At 36.3% G+C, this 21,857-nt stretch overlaps 2 protein-coding genes across 4 annotated transcripts; both read left to right on the plus strand.

Moving 5' to 3' along the window:
• The first annotated feature begins 1,527 nt into the window (after positions 1 to 1,527).
• Positions 1,528 to 6,155, plus strand: LOC113297189 (2-oxoglutarate-Fe(II) type oxidoreductase hxnY-like). Of its 2 annotated transcripts, XM_026545606.1 has the most exons (11): positions 1,528 to 1,666; positions 1,766 to 1,955; positions 2,167 to 2,241; positions 2,444 to 2,495; positions 2,903 to 3,024; positions 3,288 to 3,388; positions 3,486 to 3,544; positions 4,704 to 4,760; positions 4,906 to 4,951; positions 5,527 to 5,606; positions 5,687 to 6,155. In XM_026545606.1, the coding sequence occupies exons 1-11, from the start codon at positions 1,589 to 1,591 to the stop codon at positions 5,754 to 5,756; spliced, it is 930 nt and encodes a 309-aa protein (XP_026401391.1). In that variant the 5' UTR covers positions 1,528 to 1,588; the 3' UTR covers positions 5,757 to 6,155. The 2 variants fall into 2 exon arrangements, 1 of the variants encoding a protein (XP_026401391.1); XR_003333376.1 differs by lacking the exon at positions 5,687 to 6,155 and having other exon boundaries at positions 4,704 to 4,813.
• Positions 6,156 to 7,278: 1,123 nt separating this feature from the next.
• On the plus strand, positions 7,279 to 9,828 carry LOC113297190 (transcription factor MYBS3-like). Of its 2 annotated transcripts, none has more exons than XM_026545607.1 (3): positions 7,279 to 7,837; positions 8,424 to 8,632; positions 9,106 to 9,828. In XM_026545607.1, the coding sequence occupies exons 1-3, from the start codon at positions 7,519 to 7,521 to the stop codon at positions 9,616 to 9,618; spliced, it is 1,041 nt and encodes a 346-aa protein (XP_026401392.1). In that variant the 5' UTR covers positions 7,279 to 7,518; the 3' UTR covers positions 9,619 to 9,828. The 2 variants fall into 2 exon arrangements, with proteins under 2 accessions (XP_026401392.1, XP_026401393.1); XM_026545608.1 differs by having other exon boundaries at positions 7,284 to 7,837; positions 9,109 to 9,828.
• Positions 9,829 to 21,857: the final 12,029 nt, after the last annotated feature.

Below are 21,857 nucleotides of genomic sequence, written 5' to 3' on the forward strand. Positions count from 1 at the left end.
CTTTTGCAAGCAAATTGCAAAGAGGTCTAGAAATCAGGCTGAAATCCTTAATGAATCGACGGTAAAAACCTGCATGCCCTAAGAATGACCTAATATCTTTATGGTTTTTGGGACTTGTAAATTCTTAATAAGGTCAACTTTGGCTTTGTCTACCTATATACCCTTTGAAGAAATGATGTGTCCTAATACAATTCCTGATTGAACCATGAAATGGCATTTTTCCCAATTAAGCACTAAATTCTTTCCCTTACACCTAGTCAACACTAATGTCAAATGATGCAAGCACTCATCAAAAGATGAACTAAACACTGAAAAATCATCCATAAAGACCTCTAAAAACCGTTCTACATATCAGAAAATATGCTCATCATACAACGCTGAAAAGTTGCAGGGGCATTACATAACCCGAAAGGCATGCGTCTATACGCAAAGGTACCAAAGGGACAGGTAAAATTGGTTTTCTCTTGGTCTTATGGGGCAATTATGATTTGATTATATCCGGAGTAGTCATCTAAGAAGCAATAATGACTATGTGCAGCTAATCTCTCTAGCATTTGGTCGATAAAAGGAAAGGGAAAGTGATCCTTCCTTATGACCTTGTTCAATTTCCTATAGTCAATACAGACACGCCATCCCGTGGTCACTCGGGTTGGGATTAACTCATTATTATCATTCTGGACTACAGTGATACCTGATTTCTTGGGGACAACCTGAACGGGGCTGACCCACTTACTGTCTGAAATTGGGTAGATAATACCCGCATATAACAACTTAAGCACCTCTTTTCGAACTACCTCTTTCATGTTAGGGTTCAGTCGACGTTGCATCTCCCGAGAAGGTTTGGAGTCTTCCTCTAAATGAATTTGATGCAGACACATAATATGACTTATTCACTTAATGTCTTCTATAGTCCACCCTAAAGCTTCCTTATTGTCTTGAAGTACATTTACTAGCCTACTTTCCTGATCACTATCCAAATCGGAAGCTACAATCACAGGTAAAGTTTCAGATGGGCCTAAAAACACATACTTTAGAGTGTCGGGTAGTGGTTTAAGGTCCAACTTAGGAGGCTCTTTTAAAGAAGGAATTAGGGTAGTCTCAGAAACTAGCTTTGCATCTAAACAAGATTCAAACGAAGGGGAAGATGGGTGGCCCTTAACAGGTTATGGGGTGCCGATAGCTGGTGTCCTTGGGTGCCTTGAAGGTGCCCCTTATCCAAATGATGGGTGCCAATATCATTTATCCGGGAGCTTTAGACAACTTTTCGAGCCGATTTTTCCAAAAATGTTTATTGGCCAAAAATAACTACACACATAAAATACCATAATAAATACAAAAATAAGCGCTATCAATGTGTCCATCATGCTACACTTTCCCCACTCCCTTCCCTCATTAGGTGTCATCGTTCTTAGTCCTTGATCTCTGGATTGAGATTAGTAGGGGTCCCGTTATTATTGGATTGAACTAACAGATGTTTGACACATGGGCGGGGGAAAGTGGGGGATGGGAGAGGGGGAAGTATATCATTTTCGTTTTTTTCTGATAAAGTTCATTTTACAGAGCGAAAAAAATAACACACACAGAGAAAATGGGGGAAACTCTTAAACTCCCTTTAATCGACTTATCTTCGTCGGATGGAATTTCAACATCCAAGTCGATTCGTCAGGTCTGTTAAATCAAAACCCCATATTTCGATTTTGCTGTTTTTTTACGTGTACGTTTAACCCTATCAAACATTAAAGGAATTCTTTCATGATATACTCAGGCTTGTGTTGAATCTGGTTTCTTTTACTTGATAAATCATGGAGTTGAAGATGAATTGATAAAGCGAGTTTTCGATGAAAGTAAGAAGTTTTTCTCACTACCAGTTGAAGAGAAGATGAAATTGGAACGTAAAGGGCTAACTGGTTACACGCCTATGTATTCTGAAACCCTAGATCCTACACTGAAAACAGGTGGTTTATTCTTTACTCGAGACTTCTGAAAAACTTAGTTCAAAGATTGTATATTCTAAGTAGAAAGTTATTTGTGATTATAACACAACTGAAATACACAAAACAGTACTTTTTGGAGTTGCATGCAATACTTATTAGTCTAATTTTGACAGAGAATCGTAGGAATTTGCTGGTGTTGTTAAATTGATCATGTTTCCTACTGTAAAAATAGGTGATTTAAAGGAGAGCATTTACATTGGTCCTCTAAATGGTGTAGACCATGTTCAGAATCAATGGCCATCAGAAGGTATGATTTAATATGTCAGATTTTTCTTGTGTGGATCAGCATCACCCTTTTCTTTATTGTTTCATCAACCCATGCTGCTTTTTAGCTGTTAATAAGAGATTATGTGAGTGTTACTTAGTTCTGGCTCATGCACTTTTTTTTTTTTGATCTATCCTCTGGAAGCGTGTTAAGTTTATTTGCTGTTTTGGCTATGAAATCTCAGAAGTGTTGCCTTCGTGGAGATCCACAATGGAGTCGTACTATGAAAAACTAATGTAAGTCTGATTTTTGCTTGGGATTTTGGTTATTATTGATATTTGTACTTCCTAGAGAGAAGTCTTTCTAAGTAATTATTAATCTTGGGGTTTTGGTATTTTCTATTTTGACAGTGGATAAAGCTAGCTATAGACAGTTACTAGTTCACAGCCAACATGCTGATTTACTTTGTAGTTCTTGTTTCATTTTGTCTATCTTTCAGCATTTGGCTTAGTTAGGTTATTTTTATTTACTGTTATATATGTTATTGTCTTGCTGTTAAAAATAGCTTCAGTTCTATGAGCATATGACGTTATGGTTACAATTAGACAAGTTGTTGCTTATGTGGATAGTTCTTACTTTCATTGTTTGAAATGCTATTTTGATGTTGGCGAGGCAATATTGACTTTTGGTTTCCATAACTCAGATGCACTGTGAAAAGGTTAATAACCTTGATTGCGTTGGCTCTGAACTTGGATGAAAATTTCTTTGAGGATATCGGGGCACTTCATAATCCAATGGGTTTTGTCCGTCTGTTACACTATCCAGGTTTGTTGGACAACTATGCATCCCAGAAATTTAAACCTAGAACTAAACTTTTGAGGGCACACATTTTCATATTGTTTCTTTTCCATTTGATGAGTTATTTTAGATGGCCGATTGATACAAATACGTTTAGTGTCTGTCTTTACTCTGAGGCTCAAGTAGGCAAAGAAAGTGTGTAAGAGCACATTCTGGAGTTCTTGAATCCTTATTTTTTATGCTGGCAGTTGTCCAAGAAACAAAATATCACAGGCTTTGATTGTTTTCAGGTGAACAAATAGCTTTGAACAAAGAAATATATGGCGCTTCTGCTCATTCAGATTATGGAATGGTTACTCTCTTGGTAACTGATGGGGTCCGTGGGCTTCAGGCACGTTTGATACAGATAAACAGTGCTCCATAAACAAAAGTTTTGGCATTATCCCTCAACTTTGATGGTGTTATTTCTTATACTTGATGTTTAACAGATCTGCAAAGAAAAAGATAAGCAACCACGGATCTGGGAGGATGTGCCCCACATCGATAAGTGAGTACCTAATTATAAATCATTGTGTGTGGCATATGGCATTATAGCTTACAGATTCATAGGGTTATTTTGTATCGAAGTACTGAGTATAATGATTAGGTCAAGGATACCAAGTTTGTCCATTTAGGGCAAAGTGTTACTATTCCGTCTTCAAACCATGCTCAACCAGGTTACAGTTACACATATTTTAGTAAATTAATTACTTTGAAAAGAAAAAGATAACAGATTTGCGTTAGTGTCAATTGAATCTCCATTGAGAATCTCTTACATTTGATTCAGAATGCACTCAGGTTCTCCTTTTAAATTAATTAGTTATCGATTAGTATATTTGCACCACGGTTTGGCAATGAATGGTATCATCATTGCAAAATGGACACACTGGTACTTTTAAATGGATTTTCTTAAGATTTAATGCTGCTATGTCATTCTTGACGTAGTTTTTTTTTTTTGCTAAGTAATTCTTGACGTAGCGTCACCAGAATAAGTCAATTGGTATCATGTGACATTCCCTTCTAGACTTCACGATAGTTTGTTAAATGTATATTTATATTGCTTCCATAAATTCTAAAAAGTGACGTCACAACATACCAAGTGATTGATTGTAATGCTGCTACGTCAAGAATGACAAAGCAGTGCCATATCTGAAAGATCCCCCTTGACCTATTGTGATTAGAATTTGGTACCTCAATATAGGAGAAGCCAAATTTGTATCTCTCCCCATTGGTAACCTCAATGGTGAGGTATTCACTTTTCTAACGCTCAGGAGTAGACATATTCAAAATATGTTGTCTAACATTTTATCTTATCGCTTAGAAGATCTAGTTCCTGCTCAACCAAATTGAATCAGTTTTTTTATCTAGCTTATTTTTTTATCCGAAACTAAAATAAATTCATTAAAATTTGATATCTATGTTGGATGATCATTTGATTGTCTTATGTTTATGTGGAGTAACTCCTTGGTATGAGAACTATCTTGACATGTAAATATGAAACCTATGTAATATTCTTTTGTGCATCTTTGTTTCACATTTTCTGCTAGAATGTGTCGACCTTCCTTTAAAAACTCTCATAACACACAAGAATGAAAACAGCAGCTAAAACCGCATAACTGTGAAATAGAAGTGGAAGTATTCATATGAAGTTCTTTTGAAATGTGCAGAGCATTCATAGTTAACATTGGTGATATGATGGAGAGGTGGACTAATTGTTTGTTCCGGTAAATTGGAATCTTTGCATTCTGAGTTTCAGATTTTGTGCATAGGATTTGGGGTAAAGTTTCTTTTTACTACCTGGATAAACACCAAGAGGTTTATTCGGTTAGATGTCATTTCTAATATGTTTGAATTTTCCTTCATTTGTAGGTCAACACTTCACAGGGTTACCTTGACCACAGAAGAGCGCTATTCTGTACTATATTTCCTGCATCTTGTTCATTTTTTTTTTCTTGAACTACTTTTGAAAATCATCTGCATGTGCTCGTAAAAGTTGTTGGAGTCGTGGTCAGTCTAGTGTAGAGCAAATGTCAAAGATATAGGGATTACCAATTTGGCATGTGCTCTAAAGTTTAATTCGTTTTTTTTTTAAAGCAGAAGGTTTCCACATTGAACTTTAGGGTCTCAGCTGTTTATGAACTTCTGATAGTATAGGACAATGCCTAGAATTGATATACACGGTGCACACATTTGGAATAGGATGTCATTGATTAGTAGGTCACTCCAGTTGGTACGTGCATGTACTCATCGGGCTCTAAAATGATGTCTGGCACGTAATGCAGTTCTTTCATTCTTTGCGAATTTCAAAACCCGGAAGCTAAACCCATGATGCAAAGTATTATCCGCGTGAGTATGGGAGGGCGCACCACTGATAGGATTTTCCGGGTCCATTTCCCTAGCATAAAAATCTGTCACAGTAGCATTCTTATTTTTTATTTCTGTCTGTGAACTTGGGTCTTATTGATCATTTGATCTTGTGCAATATTTCAGGTAGCTTTCTTTTTTGAACCTAATGATGATTGCATGGTCGAGTGCTTGAAAAGTTGCTGCAGCGATAAGTCTCCCCCAAGGTAGACTGAATGTCGATGAAACATCTCAATCTTTTTACTGAGTATATCAAATTTCTCTCAATCTTTTCTCTGTTTTGTAGGTTTCCTCCAATTCGTAGTGGAGACTATCTTCGCACACGTTTCAATCTTTCATATGCTTCTGAACTATGAGTGTGAAACAGTAACCCTCTTCAAGATAATCTTGCTTTCATCATCTAGACGCTGCTCCTCACCAGTAGTTCTCTACATGATGTAAGCTAACCTGTATACGGTTTTATATTATAGCGGGGTACCACAGATATATGTTATAGAATCTTACAGTGAAATGCTTTAATGAAATGGATATTGAACAGCCTATTTGACCACAGGTTCTTGTACATAAGGCTATATCTATCCTGTAAATGTCTTGCCCGTTCTTTGAATTTGGCATTACCTTTTGTGATTTTGCTGTTTTGAGGTTCATGGCTGACAGGTTCTTAGGTTATCTTGTAAAATGTGCCACAGTTATGAGGTTGAATTATTGTGTTGTTTGACTTGTTCTGAACAGCCACGTGGTTATTATCCTTCTAAGATGCCTCTTCCAAAATGGTTCTGTTTTTCATCTTTTTCAGTTTCAGTTTCAGTTTCGGATAAAGTTTCAGACTGGAATCTGTACCAAACAGGCATCCATTATCAATTTCATATCCATAAAATTGAAGTGAGATATTATAAAATACGTGTATGGTTCATGGTTCGAGAGTCGAGACCCGTCTGATGAAATTACCTGATGATCACGTTGGCCACGCAACCAACTTCAAACTAGATCATGCCTCAACTACTACTAATCACAGTCATAATAAGCATGATTTATAAAGGGGAATAACAACATTATTAAGTGTTAATACCGTTTCGTATAGGACAAAAAGATCCTACCAATCCTGACCGTTGGATTGATGAAATGGTATCAACACTTAGTAATGCTGGTATTCCCTTTATAAATCGTGATAATAAGTGGCAATCATGTTGGTTATAGATGGAACACAAGTACTCTTTCAAAAAGATGCGGTTCTTATAACACTCCTGCGGAGGACTATGGTCCTAATAGCATTCCCATTTCATCCAGTTAGGGACGGTTCGTTACATTTGGAGGCATATTTTTGTTAAACCCTATCTGAAAAGGTGAGAAGCATTACTACGTTACTACTTAAAAGAGGATTGGCACCCCACCAGCATTAACAATGTTTTAGTTAATTTGGTCTCGGCCTGCTCATTCCAAGACTTCGATGCTGCTAACAGGTTACCAATTTACTGGAAATCCAAAACTCATATAAGGAAAAACAAAAAATTCTACCATATATGGATTTTGGTTGTTTTGATAATGACCTAAAATAGGCCGTCACTTGGCCACCGGACTCATCACTTGTGAAAATGATACCATTACCATCAATGGATTCGCACACCACAAGCACTAGCAGTGTTTTGTTATTCTTGTCTTGGCCTACTCATCCGAAGATTTAATTGTCAATTTTTTTTTATGACCCAAAATAGATCGTCACTCGTGAAAATGATACTATTTTCTAAAACGGGTGGAAGACAAGAAACCTGTCCCACAAATAGTCGTAGCGAAACTCTAGCCACAAAGTGTCGGTTGCATCGTATTAGTATAGTCAATAAAACAAGCAATAAAAAACATATTAACGGTGCTTCTCATTCCTGAAAGCTGTCGAGATAAAATCAGCAGAAAGATAGAACGTATGAATTTTAGGTAACCCTAAATACCATTCCAAATTTAAACCTTCTAAATCTTCGGCAAACAAAACCTTTACCTAATTAAATATATCCTCTACATAGTCGGATTTTTTTTTTTTTTTTGTTGTCTAAATAAATATCGAAATCCTCAATCAATTTTTGGTTTCTTTCTTCCTCGGATTTCTACCTCGAATACGAGGTAGAGATGACGAGAAAGTGTTCTGGATGTAGTAATAATGGGCATAATTCAAGAACTTGCCCTGCTACTAATAAAGTCGTTAAACTGTTTGGGGTTAGATTAGATGCAGGTGCTTCTTCCTCATCATCCATGAGGAAAAGTGTTAGTATGTGTAATTTGTCTACTTTATCACATAATGCTAGTTTTCAGAATTTTAGTAATCTTGGGAATCAGGATTCTTCTTCTTCACCTGGTGGTGATGATCAGAATAATAATAATGGTCATATTAATGATGGATATGCTTCTGAAGATTATGTTAAAGGTTCTTCTCGTGAAAGAAAGAAGGGTTAGTGTTTTATTTTCTTCTTGATTTTTTCAGATTTGGGTTTCCTTAATTCATGCGTTTAACAGTTCTTTTAGGTTATGTTGTATATTGTTTGAACATGATTTGATTTATATCCGAATATGGAATACCCTTAGCATATATTGGTTATGTTTTTCTGTAATTTTGTTTACTGAAGAAAGCCCCACAAATTTTCCAGAATGGCTGAATATTTGAATCACTAATTTTGGCTGAAGCATGGATACGAGTAAATTCTAAGAAACTGTAATTGAATTTATACTCTGTTTAGAATTACCCGTAAGTAATTGTAAATTGGTTCAATTGGTTATGAGGTATGATGTTGATTTCTCATGCCTTTCTGCATTTGCAATAATCACAGTTATCCTTTGGATTCTGTGAATTAATACTGCCAAGACATATAACTGAGGCAAGGAACATCTAAGGTTACCCGGTGGCTCCTTGTATGTTGTGTTAGTCTAATAACCTCCTCAGGCCCACTGAGTTTGCTATATCATCATTATCTCTGCCATTGTGATCCTGTGAATAATCTTGTGTTTCCAATTGCTTACCTTATAACCTTTATTTTTAGGTGTGGCATGGACCGAAGAGGAACACAAGATGTTTCTACTGGGACTACAAAAGCTTGGGAAGGGTGATTGGCGTGGGATATCACGAAATTATGTTATTACAAGAACCCCTACTCAGGTTGCTAGCCACGCCCAGAAATATTTTATCCGCCAATGCAACATGTCCAGAAGGAAAAGACGATCCAGCCTATTTGATATGGTACCTGATGAGGTTAGTTGCTTTCTTGGTATTGTGCATTCCTATTGTGTAAACCGTTAAAAAATAAAAATTGCAGTTTTGCCTCATATTTTGTGAAGATGTCTCTGTGCCAAATATCTCTGATTAGGAACTATTTATAGACCTTCCTACTCCACGTCAATAGCATTGACATTCATGCCTCCCGTTTAACGATGCCATCCTCATGAGAAAAGTATAATTTGAACATGATGATTTTGTATTACCTCATTAGTCTTCCTAATTCAGTTATCTCATTGGAGTTAAACCACATTTAGGCCTGATGTGAAAATTCTTGTCGATTTCTCTTCATTTTGTATTGCAAATCACTGTATATCTTCTTTGAATGCATTCGTTTGTTTATGATATTGCCACTTGTGTCTGTTTTCTCTCATTGTTTGGTTTATTTACGTACCCCGACTCTTTCGTGTGATAATATTATATTCTAAGATTTTCAGTCTTTTCTTTAGCAGTCAACGGATGCTCCTCAAGTTGGGTCAGCTTTACCAGACCATCCCCAAGCTGAAATTCAAAACATCACCTTGTCTCCAACCCCAACTATAGGTGAAGAATGTGAATCGATGGATTCAACCAACTCTACTGAAAAACAACCTCTTGTTATTCAACATCCAGTGGCGATGCCTATCATGCAGTCTAGTTATCCAGTAATGTGTCCTCCTTTTTACTATCCATACTATCCATACGCTGTCCCAGTTTGGCCCGGGTACAATACAGAGCAAACAACAACAGAAGAGACTCATGAAGTTGTAAAACCTATGGCTACACATATAAAGAGTCCGATGAACGTGGAACAACTCGGACTAATGTCGAAACTGACAATTGGTGAATCCGATGACAAAAAAGAACAGTCACTATCTACTTCTCTCTCGCTTCAAATTCCTGGGGAGTCATCTTCCAGGCCGTCGGCTTTTCACCAAGGACAGACCTATGTGAGGGCTATTCCAGGCGGTAGCCCAGGGTAGATTTACGCGCAGTATTATTCAGGCTCAAGAATGTTAAAGTGTTTAAATTGATTTTTGGGCTTGTATTTTGTTTTATGCCCAGGTGTTAAGTTAGCATTCTTTTATTTTAGGAAGGCCCTATTGTTGCATAACAATTAACATAAGTTCTCATGCACTCTGTATTTAGGAAATTGTCAAAATAAATCTGTGATGTGCGTCATTGCCTTTTAATTTGTGTCCTTTTTACTATCCATAAGCTGTCCTAGTTTGGCCTGGGTACAATACAGAGCAAACAATAATAGAAGAGACCCATGAAGTTGTAAAACCTATGGATACACATATAAAGAGTCTGATGAATGTGGAACAACTCAAACTAATGTTGAAACTGACACTTGGTGAATCCGATGACAAAAAAGAACAATCACTATCTACTTCTGTCTCGTTCCAAATTCCTAAGGAGTCATCTTCCAGGCCGCCTGCTTTTCACCAGGGACAGGCCTATGTGAGGGCTATTCCAGGGGTAGCCCAGGGTAGATTTAGGCGCAGTATCATTCAGACTCAAGAATGTTAAAGCGTTTATATTTATTTTTTGTTTTATGCCCAGGTGTTAAGTTAGCATTCTTTTATTTTAGGGAGACCCTATTGTTGCATAACATAATTTCTCATGCACTCTGTATTTAAGAAATTGTCAAAATAAATCTGTGGCGCGCGTTATTGCCTTTTAATTTTGTTAGAAGTTATCATTGACCATCTCCTATGAGGGACGTGAGAATTCCCTTAAAATCCGAGTGGCAGCGAATCGACAGTTAGCCGAGCGCTTCAGTGAACAGTTAGCGAATTGCAACTTTTTGAATTAATGTATCAATGTTTTTAGTTTTTGAATGTACTTTGCTAGGGAAAGCTGATTTTTTTAGGGGAAAAGCTAATATTTTAGAGCTATGTACAAGGAGAACTGCTAATGATATTTATGTCACTGAAATCAATGCAGATTCGGATTCCTTTATTCTTATTCGGAACTATCACCATGTTAGCGATGCACTTCGGATACTTTGCAGGTCGAATAATCCCTGTCTCACATATTTTATTGAGTTCAACTTCTATTGCTTTGTGATGTCATTGCTACCTTCCGGATTCGCTGCTTAAATGGCTTCGTCATTGGACTAATGTCAAGTCTATGACATGCTACAGCTGGGTCTACGCCTGACATATCATCCGTCTTCAAAGCAAAACATCACAATATTCTCGAAGCAATTATTCCAACCTCTCCTCTTCTTTCGCCTCCAGCTTGGTCCCTATCTTGACTATCTTCGGTTCTTCGTCATGGGGAATACTTCCAGTGGGACGCCTTTGATGATCAACATTCATTCCTCCTCCCTCTATGTGGTTTCCGTGGGTACGACTTTTCTGGTACCAGGTTTGTAGGGATCTGGTCCTGATTCAGTTTCCTTTGTCTTCCTTTGACATCATCTTTACCTTCAACAGATCTAAGTCTGACAGTGCTGACAAAGTACTGGTGATTATGTCCTCAACTCAAAATCATACTTATGATTCACTGCGTTGGACATAGAATGAGTGTAGTAACATTCTACCAACTTAGGATCAATGATTCTGTTGACAGATTCAAGAAAAATTCCAAAAATAAATGCTTGATAATAATGAATATACTCTTGACAAAGGAAAATTTGATGAGATATGAAGAAAAAAATTGTGCCAGTTTTCCACAAATAGGAAATCACAAACCTATAATGTCAAATCTATACTCAAAGGAAAACACAACTCTGCAAACGAAAAAGTGATACTATAACTGAAAACTTAGATCCTGAACTTTAGAGAAAAGGTAATGGAAAGCCAAAATAAGAGCAGCGAGTAAACAAGAGAAACAAACGAAAAAGTGATACTATAACTGAAAACTTAGATCCTGAACTTTAGAGAAAAGGTAATGGAAAGCCAAAATAAGAGCAGCGAGTAAACAAGAGAAACATTAGAAGTTAAAGCTATTTGAAAAAGCGGGGGTCTAACAACCTCACCCAATATTTCGCTTAGCAATATGGACTAACTCCAATATATACTTTCAAGAGAATCAACTAGACAGTCAAACTCAATCTTAAGAAAAATATATCAAAGAGTTATATCTCAATCTCTTAATTCAATCCGCAATCAAACAAATAATAATTTGCGAGCCCGATTGAATATAAGAGAGATAACTTGAACGGTACCAAAGACCAATGTTCAAGGATCAATCAATTTCAATCAACATCCAAAGGTTAGATTTACCAATTGATCGATTCAACGCACAACCTGTGATATTTCAATTATATAACAAAATATAATGCGGAAAAGAAATAACACAGACACCAGAAGTTTTGTGAACGAGGAAACCGCAAATGCAGAAAAATCCCGGGGCCTAGTCCATATTTGAACACCATACTGTATTAAGCCGCTACAAACACTAGCATACTATATACTAACTTCGGTATGGACTGTAGTTGAACCCTAATCAATCTCACACTAATTCAAGGTATAGTTGCGTTCCTTACGTCTCTGATCCCAGCAGGATACTACGCACTTGATTCCCTTAACTGATCTCACCCACAATTAAGAGTTGCTACGACCCAAAGTCGAAGACTTGATAAACAAATCTGTCTCACACAAAAAAGTCTACAGGAATAGATAAATCTGTCTCCCACATAAATACCTACGGGTTTTGTTCCGTATTTTGACAAATCAAGGTGAACAGGAACCAACTGATATACCGGACTTATATTCCCTAAGAACAGCCTAAAAATATCAATCACCTCACAATAATCTTAATCGACTAGCTAAACAAGATATTGTGGAATCACAAACGATGAGACGAAGGTTTTTGTGACTAATTTTTTATCTTGCCTATCGGAGATATAAATCTCAAGCCAATCTTACGATTGCACTCAATCACGATAGAAACAACAAGATCAAATCACGCAACTACAGAGAAAATAGTTGGGTCTGGCTTCACAATCCCAATGAATTCTTTAAGTCGTTAAACTACAGGGTTTCGTGAAAAACCAAAGGTTAAAGGAGAATCGTCTCTAACTTATACAACTAGTATCACACATGAGGTGTGGGGATTAGGTTTCCCAGTTTCTAGAGTTCTCCTTTATATAGTCTCTAAATCAGGGTTTGCAATCTAAGTTACCTTGGTAACAAAATATTCAATATATAGTGTTAGATGAAAACCTGATTAGATTCAAGCTAATATCTTTCAGCCGTTAGATCGAACTTAGCTTGTTATACACAAATGAAATGTAACTTCATTTAGGTTTGAGTAATCGTACCTAAACGTGTACACTTAGTTGGTTCAACAATAGTTAACCAATGGTTAGCCATATGAGCACTTTCATATCAACCTTATTCATCTTCACCATAACTAGTTCAAATGACTCAAATGAACTAGTTAGAGAGTTGTTCAATTGCTTAGATCTCATAGAAGTATACAAGACACAATTGAATCAAAATCGGTTTTGATTCACTCGAATCGATTTATGAACATTATAGCCACGGTTTGCAAAGATTGCATTCCTTATTATATAAATGTTTTAGTTCATGAACAAACTGATTTTAGAAAGTAACCTAACTAAGTATGCGAACAGGTACGCGTACTTAAGTAAGCGGTTTGAGTTTGTTTTTACGTTCAAACTCCAGCAGAAATTCACGGACGTGAACTTTCCGCCAGTATGCATACCGGTACGCATACTTACCCGGATTTCCAACAACCGCCAGTACGCGTACGGGTACGCACACTTTGGGTTCCCGGTTTTGGACTTTTACACAAATGTGAGGATACACTATGTTTATATACAAAGATGGTTACATGTTCTAAACTCGAATTTCAATCATTGAAACTTTCTTAGAGGATGTTATATAATTGTTATTCACAAACTATTTTTCATCAAAGCGATTTTCAAGTTATTGAAATAATCAACATGACTTTCGTCACGAGTAAAGATGAACTTGGCCAAAGCGAAAGCTTACCAACCCATATTTCGAGAAATAGATAAGCGAGATAAACTCGGGTCGAAATAGCAAATGTGTATAATCGAAGTCTAAAAAGAAATACGACTTTTGTCTCAAGATAAGAGATAGAATAGATAGACTTTTGAGTGATAGATAAGTTCAAGTCTCCACATACCTTTTTTCGATGAAGTTCCACAAGTTCCTTGAGTAGTTCTTCGTCTTCGCATGATGAACGCCATGGAGTCTAGAGCTCAACTACACTTACTATCCTAGTCCGAGACTTAGCTATAAGTAGACTAGAAATCAAGACTTATAGTTTTGGCAATTAAACTTGACAAACAAGCTTGAGATAGCAACGCTTGCGAGTTCGACCGATCAGTGCTCTAACAATCTCCCCCTTTGTCAATTTTAGTGACAAAACTATCAATACATATGGAATACAAAATAAATAAACTTTGTAGCTTCTCATCCAAATGCTTGATCTCCTTGGTTCTTCAACATTACTCGAAATCTTCGTCACTTCCAAGTACTCCAATGATTCTAAAGGTATTCAATTCAGCAACATCGTTGTTGAAGTTTCGTAGCCATAACAATGAGAAAACAATAGCTGTCAATCATTGTTATACAGTGTCATAGTATTATTACACAACATCAAAGTTCAATTGTATCACAACTTCGACAACAATACTATGGTGATATGTATCACTCCCCCTTAGTCAATACTTCATCTCACATGAAAACCACTCCCCCTTACATAATGATCCGAAAACCATATGTATTTGTAGTATGAACTACACATTAATTCTCCCCCTTTTTGTCAATAAAATTGGAAAAGGTACGAAAATTAGCGGGATCGTAATGAAATTTCCATAGAGATACTTCATGACCAAAAGAAAAGAACATATCAACTTTTTTAGATGCAATCATATAGCCGAAACTAAATGCATTCATCAAGGAGTTTATAAAGATACAAGATAACCCCTATAATATTCCACAGTCGCACTCCCCACAAAGGTTTGGCAATTAAGCACAAGTTCAATTAAGAACTCTCCCCCATAAAATGTCATTCCCGAAAGAACAACAAGAGCAACCTTACTTTCACAAGAAAAGAAGGATTTCTTCGGACGTTAACAAATCACATAAGAAAATGAATTTGTATCCAAAAATCTCAATTAATTTAACCACAAGAGAACCCGTGATTAATCTAATCGGAAATGCTCACATAAAAAAACTTACGGAGCCGCACAGTATATACATAAAAATATGGATTAGGGAATATCAATACTGCAGAATAAACAAGATTCATTCTATTCTTCATCACTATTTGGACAATGACATATAATAGACTTAATCTTTGTAAACAAAACTTCATCCTATCCTCCATGAATATTTTCATAATGACATAATAGGCTTATCTTTTGTTTGTCAAAACTTCATTCAATCTTTTATCAATACTTGCATACCGACATATGAAAGACTTAACTTTTGATTACGTATGGGAAAATCATAGTTCACGGACGCAAACACACATATCCCAAACAAATTGCAATATATAAAACCATAAAGATTAATACTGCAAAATCATCTTCCAAATAAACTTTAGAATTCAAATAAATAAATCTAAAAACATTGCAAGATGAAAATCGTTGGAAATAACTATGTGTACTCACAATAATGGCTATTCCAAACCCTAGTTATCCTTCTTAAAACATAAGAATAAATTCTCATAAGAAGTTTCCTAAATATTAAGACCTTTGAAAAATTCTTTATCGTCCCCGAACTCCTTGTAGTCAAAAACCATTGGGACATAAGATTCATGAAGAAAGGAGTTGATATTAACAAACCTTTTTGGCTGATGCCGAACCACGGCCTTCTGAATCTCAAGAGTCCTAAATACAAAAGCTTTTATTTGCTGCACTTCCTTTCTTAATTTCTTCAATTCTTCAAGAACACCAGAAAATTTCTGAAGATTTGAAGGGACAACTCTTGGTTTTCTCACATTCCTCCTTTTTCTTTTCAAGTTTGAGTGAACAGGAGGAATGTCTTTTTCCTTCATGATTGATGGCTTAACAATCATATTGACATCTTTTCCATTAGAAGTTATGATGCTTGGAGTCTCCGTAGCAATATGGGTTTGTGAGAGGGATTTTTAGAACAATCTCTACAACCAAACTTGTGATAAAAGAGTTTCTTAGGGAAGGAAAAAAGAGTGTAGGGTTACAAAACCTTTATACACTTAAAGGATTCATGTACGCACAACTCTTACCCTATAAAAGGAAGAATTGTCTATTTTAACCCTCTTTTATTGATGAAACAGGGAAGTCTTTTTCAATATCAATTAGATATGAAAAGCGACACCAATTCCAGACTTTACAATGCTCACAGAAGAAAAACACGGAAAAACAAATCAAAAAAATCTAGAAGACTTTTCTTTTCCTAAAGCCCGAGGTATGCAAAATCTTGTCTCTTTTGATCAGGCACATGAGATAAGATGCACTAACCAACACAATTTAAGTTGTGCTGGGGTGAACAATAACCTGTCCACCATATCCTTTTCGAACGGAATTCATAGACCCATGTTTCTCATAGTGTTTAGACCATAAATTTATTTCTAATGATCTAGAATTTTATTTGGAAACTAACTTCTTTGAAGAAGAGATGCGATTACATACCTCTGATGATTTTTGAAGAAGTTTTATCTTGTCTGCTAATTGATTTTCCCTTCGTTGAAGTTTGTTGACGTATCTTATATTATGTTTGTATTTGAAACATTTTGATAACTCATGACCTCTGAGAGAACAATAAGGACATGTCAATCTGGTAAATGATTCAGACGCCCGAGAAGTGTACGCGGCTAGACACATAATGGAACCTGAAAAATCAGAAGAAGAGTTTCCAGTAGAAACATGTAGATCAATTTTTTCTTCCATATAGGTTGAGGTTTCTTCTGAAAGAATATCAAGATTGATGTATGCATTGCTACAATCATCAAAATCAATATTTTCACAAAGAAGTGCAACACTTGACTTTTCGTCTTCATTAGAATCATCATTGTCGGACGTTTCATCAAGAGTTGCGACTAAACCTTTGTCCCCAGTGTATTTTTTCCGATTTGGACACTCATTTGCAAAATGGAAAAAACCTTTACACTTAAAGCACTGAGGCATATCCTCGTCATCAGTTTCATCATTATCCCTTTTTTTTAGGGGGAACACGATTATGGGGTTTATCTGATGACCTAGGTTTATCTCTGGATAACCGTTACTTCTCTTCAAAAGAAGGTCCCTCAACTGTCTTGTGATCAACGAGACTGACTTGTCAAGATCTTCATCTGATTAATCATACTCAGAAAGATCATCTTCAGAGATGCAAACACTTTTACTTTTGTCAAGTAATTTAGTGTTCTTTTGTGCTTTGAAGGCAACATCCTTTCCGGATTTTGATGTATTCTCATGATCAAAGATCTTTAACTTCCCAACCAAAGTATTTCTGGAAAGAGTTGCAAGACTATTTCCTTCAACGATGGCATGCTTCTTAGAATCGTCTAGATGGCAGAGATCTGAGAATCTTCATCACAATGTCCTTTTCAGGAATAGTCTTACCCAATGCAAAAGATGCATTAACAATTTCAGACGCTTTATGATTAAACTCATCAAATGATTCTTCATCTGCCATACGAAGGTTTTCCCAATCATAATTTAGGTTTTGAAGCCTAGCTTCTTTTTCATAGGTATTAACTTCAAATACGGTTTCTGAGACATCCCAGGCTTCTTTAGACTTCGTGCAAGTAGTCACATGATGCTTAAGATCTGAGGTAATGACATGTATGATAGCATTTAAGTCGTCAGAATTTTTCTTTGCAGTAAGGATATCCTCTGGATTATATCTACCAATATCCTTAGGTATAGATACATCGCCTTATGTATTAACCGGAGGATCATAGCCATTAATAACACGTACCCATGTTTGAAAATCACGAGCTTGAAGAAAAGAACGCATAGTGATTTTCCACCACAAGTAGTTTGAGCCATCGAAGACTGGTGGTACGTTTATGGAGATAAAATTTCTGTCCATAGAGTCATATCGCTACAAACACAGAATTATGAGGTCTTGAAACGTGTTTGCCTGCTCTGATACCAATTGAAAAAGCGTGCGTCTAACAACCTCACCCAATATTTCGCTTAGCAATCTGTATGGACTAACTCCAATATGCTTTCAAGAGAATCAACTAGACAGACAGACTCAATCTTAAAAAAAGTATATCAAATAGTTATATCTCAATCTCTCAATTCAATCCGCAATCAAACAAATAATAATATGCGAGCCCGATTGAATATAAGAGAGATAACTTGAACGGTACCAAAGACCAATGTTCAAGGATCAATCAATTTCAATCAACAACCAAAGGTTGGATTTACCAATTGATCGACTCAACGCACAACCTGTGATATTTCAATTATATAACAAAATATAATGTGAAAAATAAATAACACAGACACCATAACTTTTGTTAACGAGGAAACCACAAATGCAGAAAACCCCGGGACCTAGTCCAGATTTGAACATCACACTGTATTAAGCCTCTACAGACACTAGCCTACTACAAACTAACTTCGGTCTGGACTGTAGTGAACCTTAATCAATCTCACATTGATTCAAGGTACAGTTGCGTTCCTTACTGTAGCGCCCCCAAAGCTAGCAGCTGACTAATCCAAGAGATTAGGTAAATAAAGAGGCACTAAGAATTTAAATCATTTACTTAAACATTCAAATAAGAAATCTACTACATAACTTAACCCAAATTATCCCCGCTCAGAAATATTTATATACAATAACTTCTCACAAATGATACATATACAATAGTCATTTGGTTTACAAATAGAATATACAACATAATAAACATATCAGAAGTTAACCAACTAACAGACTCAACTCCTTGAAGCTTTCGCTGCGCAACTCTGATTTGTCTTTGAAACTGAAAGTGGGAATGGGTGACCACATCATCCCTAAAAGGGGTGCCCAGTAGGAATAACATTTAACTTTAAAGTAATCATAAGCAAGAGTCGGAAAACAATAGAGTTTTTCCCAAACAATTAAAAGTGACCACGTCACTCAAATAAAAAAACATGTATATGGACGAACTCCTTCTTCAAACAATGTATAATACTGATGCCGTTTTGTTCTACACCGAATAATAATATTGAGGTGTATCGCCCTAGCCATGTGCATAAAAGCTGAATTCATGTGATATAAATATGAAGGAGCGTATCCTATATACCACAAGTGGAAATTCTCATTTCCCATAACAATTCATAATGACAAACAAAATATTACAAGTCCTTTCCAAATCGTTGAAAGATTCAAAGAATCAACAGAACAATCGTAATGCAAACTAAATAAAGCATGGAATGTACAATCAGACAATGCATGAGTTTGTTAAACAAAGACTTTTGTAAAAGAAACAACAATGGTTACAAAACAATAAAATGTATTCCCACATCTTTTGATGACAAGCCACGCCTATCTCAAGAACCACGATCCACTGGTTCATCCTTTGATTCGATCGTTGTTAATAAAGATTAACTGTTAATAACACAAGAACTCTAAGAGTTTAGCCAAAAGGCTCAGACATGAATCATACAATTCTATCTAATGGTTCTACACCTTTTCATTTTCTACTTTAACTAATCTAAGGGTTTACTAATCCGATTAGATTGTTTCTATAGTTCATTATCTAAGCATTATGAATATCTACAACTTTGTAGAAGAAAGCAAAGACTAATTCAGACAATAAGTGGTCTAATTCATCAAACTAGTAAAACTAGACCTAATCCCAAATCTACTAATCCAGTCCATTAAGCTAAGACCCAGACCATCTGAGTCAACTAACAGTCAAACTAACGGTCACAAGTCAACTAACAGTCAAACGTCTAAGGTCGGGTCAATAGTCAAAGTCTAGTCCGGTCAAATCAAGTCGAACAATTAAGGTCAGGTCAACGATTTGGTCAGACGAGTCAACTCAGCGAGTTGAATCTGGTTTAGACTGAGTTAGCTCAGTCAGATGAATGAGTCAGCTAAGGTTAAAACTGAATCAGACTGAGTAGGTTCAGTCAGACATGTCAAAGGTTCTTACACAACTGTAACTCTACATTTATAACTCTAACTCAGGATCAACTTCAATCTAAACATACATCAGTTCATTCAAATAAACTTCAAATGGAATTACAAAGATAAGAGCCTACGTGCAATTGCAGTTACAAGCCTTCATAGAAACTGCCTTCAAGCCATACAACTACATCCAAGAACACATCTCTAACTAACAAAACCATCGCCAGACTTCATATGAAACTCCCATACAACACTACCACTAACCTTAGCTACATCCTACCTTCCTTTAACTTAATCCAATATTCTCATTTCAGTTCCTGCCATCATTACCAGTCAACGAGCATACTACTTTCCAAATATCTACATTTGCAATACAACATTAGTATAACTCCACAATCCCCTAAGTATCACCAACAGCTACAGAACCACCACCACCAGTTCATTCCAACACCACCAACTCCATTGCACAAATATTTTCACTAATATTTCACCTGTCACAATTCAAACAACATTCTCTTCTCCAACTATACTTCTCTTCCAGTTCACAGTTTCTTCACAAACATAACACCAGTAATAACACTATCAAACAAACTACTTCATCCATCACAATATACCACCAATTATTCATTCATATCTTCACTGGAATCACATCCATTCATTGATGTCCCCTAATGATAGGTCTTCTGAATCAGCACCAATATAACTTCATCGCCTTCTTGATACGAGAATCAAATCCCAGTTCTTTAACAACTCCCATCATGACTTTCAATCGATCTCAGCTTCAAACCCTGACTTCTTCAGTTCCTAATCACTCTTCATCCGAACCCCAATTCAATCAATTAATCAATACCCATCTTAAATCTTTCTCCCAAGCTCTCAACTTCATCTTCTACATCTTCTCTGAAATTCATACAAACCCTAAGTCACTGATTCTTCACCGTGAATTGAAAGTTAGATGCAAATCCTTCTTCCTTGATCTCAACTCGCAATACCCATTACCAAATACTTAATTTCATCCTCAATATCACATAGATCTTCTATCGATTTCATCTCTCAGGAACCCTAACTCCAATTCTCTTCAATTCGTCGTTTCTTCTTCATCCAACGATACGCCAACCATAACACCATCACCAGCCCCAATATTTTCCGTAAGTTTATTTTCAAAATCACCGCACCACAACCTTCTCTTGAGATCGCCAGAGGCGAAACGTAAAAGGAGAGGGAAAAAAGAAGAAGAAGAATGAAGAGAAATAAAAAGAGAAACGAGAACTTATCTTCTCGAAATGGTGCATATAAGGACGACCAAAATAATGAGGCGCCCACGCCATGGATAAGGGATGCCAAGTCGGTTTGTCTATAAAATGACTAATCTTATCTTCATACTCATCCGGTGATATCTTCTTCGTCCAGTGTCCGAATGACACGTTCAAGTAGTCCACTTCGCATAACTTCTCGAGTTTTATCTAACGGTACCGGTTTCGTATCTAGTTCGTTGTTAGATTAACTTCTAATAATTAACGTTCGTGTTAAACTAATCGAGTTATTAGCGGCTAATACGTCTCTTGACTAGTCTAATAGCGTTGACGAGCTTCAGGGTCCTTACATTCTCCCCACCTTATACATTTTCATCCTCGAAAATCAAACCATCCTTCTGATTTTCAAAAACTCTCCACCTTATAGAATAATCTTATCTCTTGTCTAAGCGCAGACGATACGATAACAAAGCACAAACCTATATGTATTTCTACAACTAACATTTAAAATTTATAGCTCTAGGTTCAACTACTCTGATTAAAGTTCTATCAAACAGGGAAGTCTAAGTTTGTTACACTAATTTCTATTTTATAAAAATATCTGTCTCTAACTTCAAGGAAGAATCCTACAAATCTTTTTAAGTAAGGTTGAAACTATTGGTTCTATAAAATAATTATACCGAACTTCTATGATCGGTCATCTCTGAATGCAGTTGCCCTGTCAAGGTTGGCCAATCCCAACAATGCCTTCCTACGAACAGAGAAAACACAACCTTCACTATTCTCGAGTGCTGGATTAACTAAGTTTTAAGTTATTAAGATTAATTAGTCTTTAAACTTTTATCGTAAATTAAAAAGCGGGGTTCTAACAACACCACCCAATATTTCGCTTAACAATCTGTATGG

Source organism: Papaver somniferum, chromosome 7 (assembly GCF_003573695.1).
Source record: "Papaver somniferum cultivar HN1 chromosome 7, ASM357369v1, whole genome shotgun sequence".
Classification (NCBI taxonomy): domain Eukaryota; kingdom Viridiplantae; phylum Streptophyta; class Magnoliopsida; order Ranunculales; family Papaveraceae; genus Papaver; species Papaver somniferum.

What these genes read in the sequence shown, in the direction of transcription:
- LOC113297189 (XM_026545606.1), top strand. Translation starts at nt 1,589, where the DNA reads ATGGGGGAAACTCTTAAACTCCCTTTAATCGACTTATCTTCGTCGGAT. An exon ending in TCGTACTATGAAAAACTAAT is followed by an intron (nt 2,496 to 2,902) that starts GTAAGTCTGATT and finishes TCCATAACTCAG; the next exon opens with ATGCACTGTGAAAAGGTTAA. An exon ending in CCGTCTGTTACACTATCCAG is followed by an intron (nt 3,025 to 3,287) that starts GTTTGTTGGACA and finishes GATTGTTTTCAG; the next exon opens with GTGAACAAATAGCTTTGAAC.
- LOC113297190 (XM_026545607.1), top strand. Translation starts at nt 7,519, where the DNA reads ATGACGAGAAAGTGTTCTGGATGTAGTAATAATGGGCATAATTCAAGA. An exon ending in TTCTCGTGAAAGAAAGAAGG is followed by an intron (nt 7,838 to 8,423) that starts GTTAGTGTTTTA and finishes CTTTATTTTTAG; the next exon opens with GTGTGGCATGGACCGAAGAG. An exon ending in TTGATATGGTACCTGATGAG is followed by an intron (nt 8,633 to 9,105) that starts GTTAGTTGCTTT and finishes TCTTTTCTTTAG; the next exon opens with CAGTCAACGGATGCTCCTCA.